The sequence below is a fragment of the Eimeria maxima genome, genomic scaffold, assembly GCF_000499605.1.
Source record: "Eimeria maxima Weybridge genomic scaffold, Emw_scaff73, whole genome shotgun sequence".
NCBI lineage: Eukaryota > Apicomplexa > Conoidasida > Eucoccidiorida > Eimeriidae > Eimeria > Eimeria maxima.
Window position 1 is genome coordinate 23,098 of NW_013566723.1, and position 1,903 is coordinate 25,000.

Genomic DNA, 1,903 nt, shown 5'->3' on the forward strand with positions numbered 1-1,903 from the left:
GCTGCATCCATTGGAACGGTTTGTGCTCGCATCTGCTGCTACTGCCGCTCCTACTGTTGCTGCTATTATCGTTCCTGCTGCTGCTACTGCCGCCGATCCTGCTGCTGCTGCTGCTGCTGTTGTTGTTGTTGCAGCAGCAACTGCAGCAGCAGCAGCAGCAGCTACTACTACCCGGCAGGAAGCACCTCAACCGGAGAAGCAAAACAACAAACAAACCCTTATAGCCAACCACGAAGTGACGGCCGTGTTGCAGTTGAAGGCCGTGGGGGCTGTACATACACCCAAACAGACACAAGCAGCAGCAACTGCAGCAGCAGCAGCAGCAGCAATAGCAGCAACAACGACGACAGCAACAAAGACAACGACAAAGCACACAAACAGCCAGCAGCAACAAAAAGGGATTGGCAGCTGCGTGGCCCCAAGCAGGAGCCAACACTAACAAGCAGCTGCAGCAGCAGCAGCAGCAAGCAGCAGCGCGAGCAGCAAACAGCAGCAATAGCAGCAAGACTTACTTCGATGGACACGTCCGTGGGTTGCCCAGAAAGAGAATTGTTTCCATTCTGTTGGACAGGTAAGCTGCTGCTGCTGCTGCTGCTGCCGCTGCTGCTGTTGCTGCTGTTGCTGCTGTTGCTGCTGTGAGCAACACGATTGCCTCGCTTTAGTGTTAATGATCTTGCTGATTTGCCTGCATTCTTCTCGCTTGGAGTACTTGCTGCAGATGCTGCAGCTGCTGCTGCTGCAGCAGCTGCTGCTGCTGCCTCCACTACTGCAGCAGCAGGGCCGTTAAGGTTGCGGCAACCTGGCTCCACCTTGCCACTGTTGCTGCTCTTGCTGTTGCTGCCGCTGCTGCTGTTGCTGTTGCTGTTGCTGCTGCTGTTATTTTCGCTGGGTTTAATGCTGTTGCCATTGTTGCTGCTGCTGTTGGCTGTACTGCCGTTGCAGTTGCTGCTGTTGCAGTTGCTGCTGTTGCAGTTGCTGCAGCAGCTGCTGCTGTTGCTGCTGCTGTTTTGTGCTGCTTCTTTCAGCCTTAGCTCAGCACGAAGGAAATCAATTTCCTTCTGCATATTCAGCAGCTGCTCAAGTAACCAATGGTTACCTTGCTGCTGCTGCTGCATCTGCTGCAGCTGCTGCTGCAGCAGCTGCTGCTTGCTGGCGATCTGCCCTTGGAAGCTTGATGAAGATCCACCCGAGCAAGAGGTAGATGGTGTGGGTAGAGCAGCAGCAAGACCACGAGCTGTTTGGAGGGCTGCTGCTGCTGCTCCAGTTGGTGCAGCAGCAGCAGCAGCAGGCAGCGACAGGCCTCCTCCATCAACGCAAGACCCCGCGCTGTCTACAAGAGAAAGAGCAGATAGACCAAAGTCGCTGCCTACCTCAACATCAAGTTGCTGCTGCTGCTGCTGCTGTTGCTGCTGCAGCAGCACCTGCTGCTGCTCGATATAGTTCCTCCTCACGCGCCTCACAGTACTTGGAGCAGCAGCAGCAGCTGCTGCTGCTGCTGTTGCTTCAGGACGGATGAAGCTGGGGGCATTTACGACACTGTCGAAGCCGAATTGCTGCTGCTGCTGTTCCTGCTGCTGCTCTTGCTGCTGCTGCTGCTGCCTTTGCTGCTGCTGCTGCCTCTGCGGCCTGCGGCGCAACTCATCTAATGCAGCAGCAGAAGAGGGAGGCAACTTTAAGGATTCATCAGGTGGTAGCGCAGAAGCGACAGCAAGAGGAGACACGGATACACCTGCTGCTGCTGCTGCTGCTGTGTCTGATGCTCCGCTGCTGCCCATATGTGGTGGAGAGAAGACAGCAGGCAAGGACCGAGGCGCTGCTGCCTCACCAGCAGCAACACCTTCTGCTGCTGCTCCTGCTGCTGCACCTCTATGGCCCCATTTGTGTGCAGCAGCAGTGTCTGCAG

At 56.1% G+C, this 1,903-nt stretch overlaps 1 protein-coding gene across 1 annotated transcript in view; it reads right to left on the minus strand.

Moving 5' to 3' along the window:
- Positions 1 to 218: 218 nt before the first annotated feature.
- The window catches only part of EMWEY_00010710 (RNA recognition motif-containing protein, putative), a gene marked incomplete at both ends in the record, with an annotated part of 6,999 nt that continues 5,314 nt past the window's right edge, over positions 219 to 1,903 (minus strand). The window contains 2 exons of the mRNA XM_013482734.1: positions 219 to 269; positions 513 to 1,903. The exon at positions 513 to 1,903 is cut by the window's right edge and continues 2,442 nt beyond it. Coding sequence (XP_013338188.1) covers positions 219 to 269; positions 513 to 1,903 — 1,442 coding nt within the window. The remainder of the gene's footprint in view (positions 270 to 512) is intronic.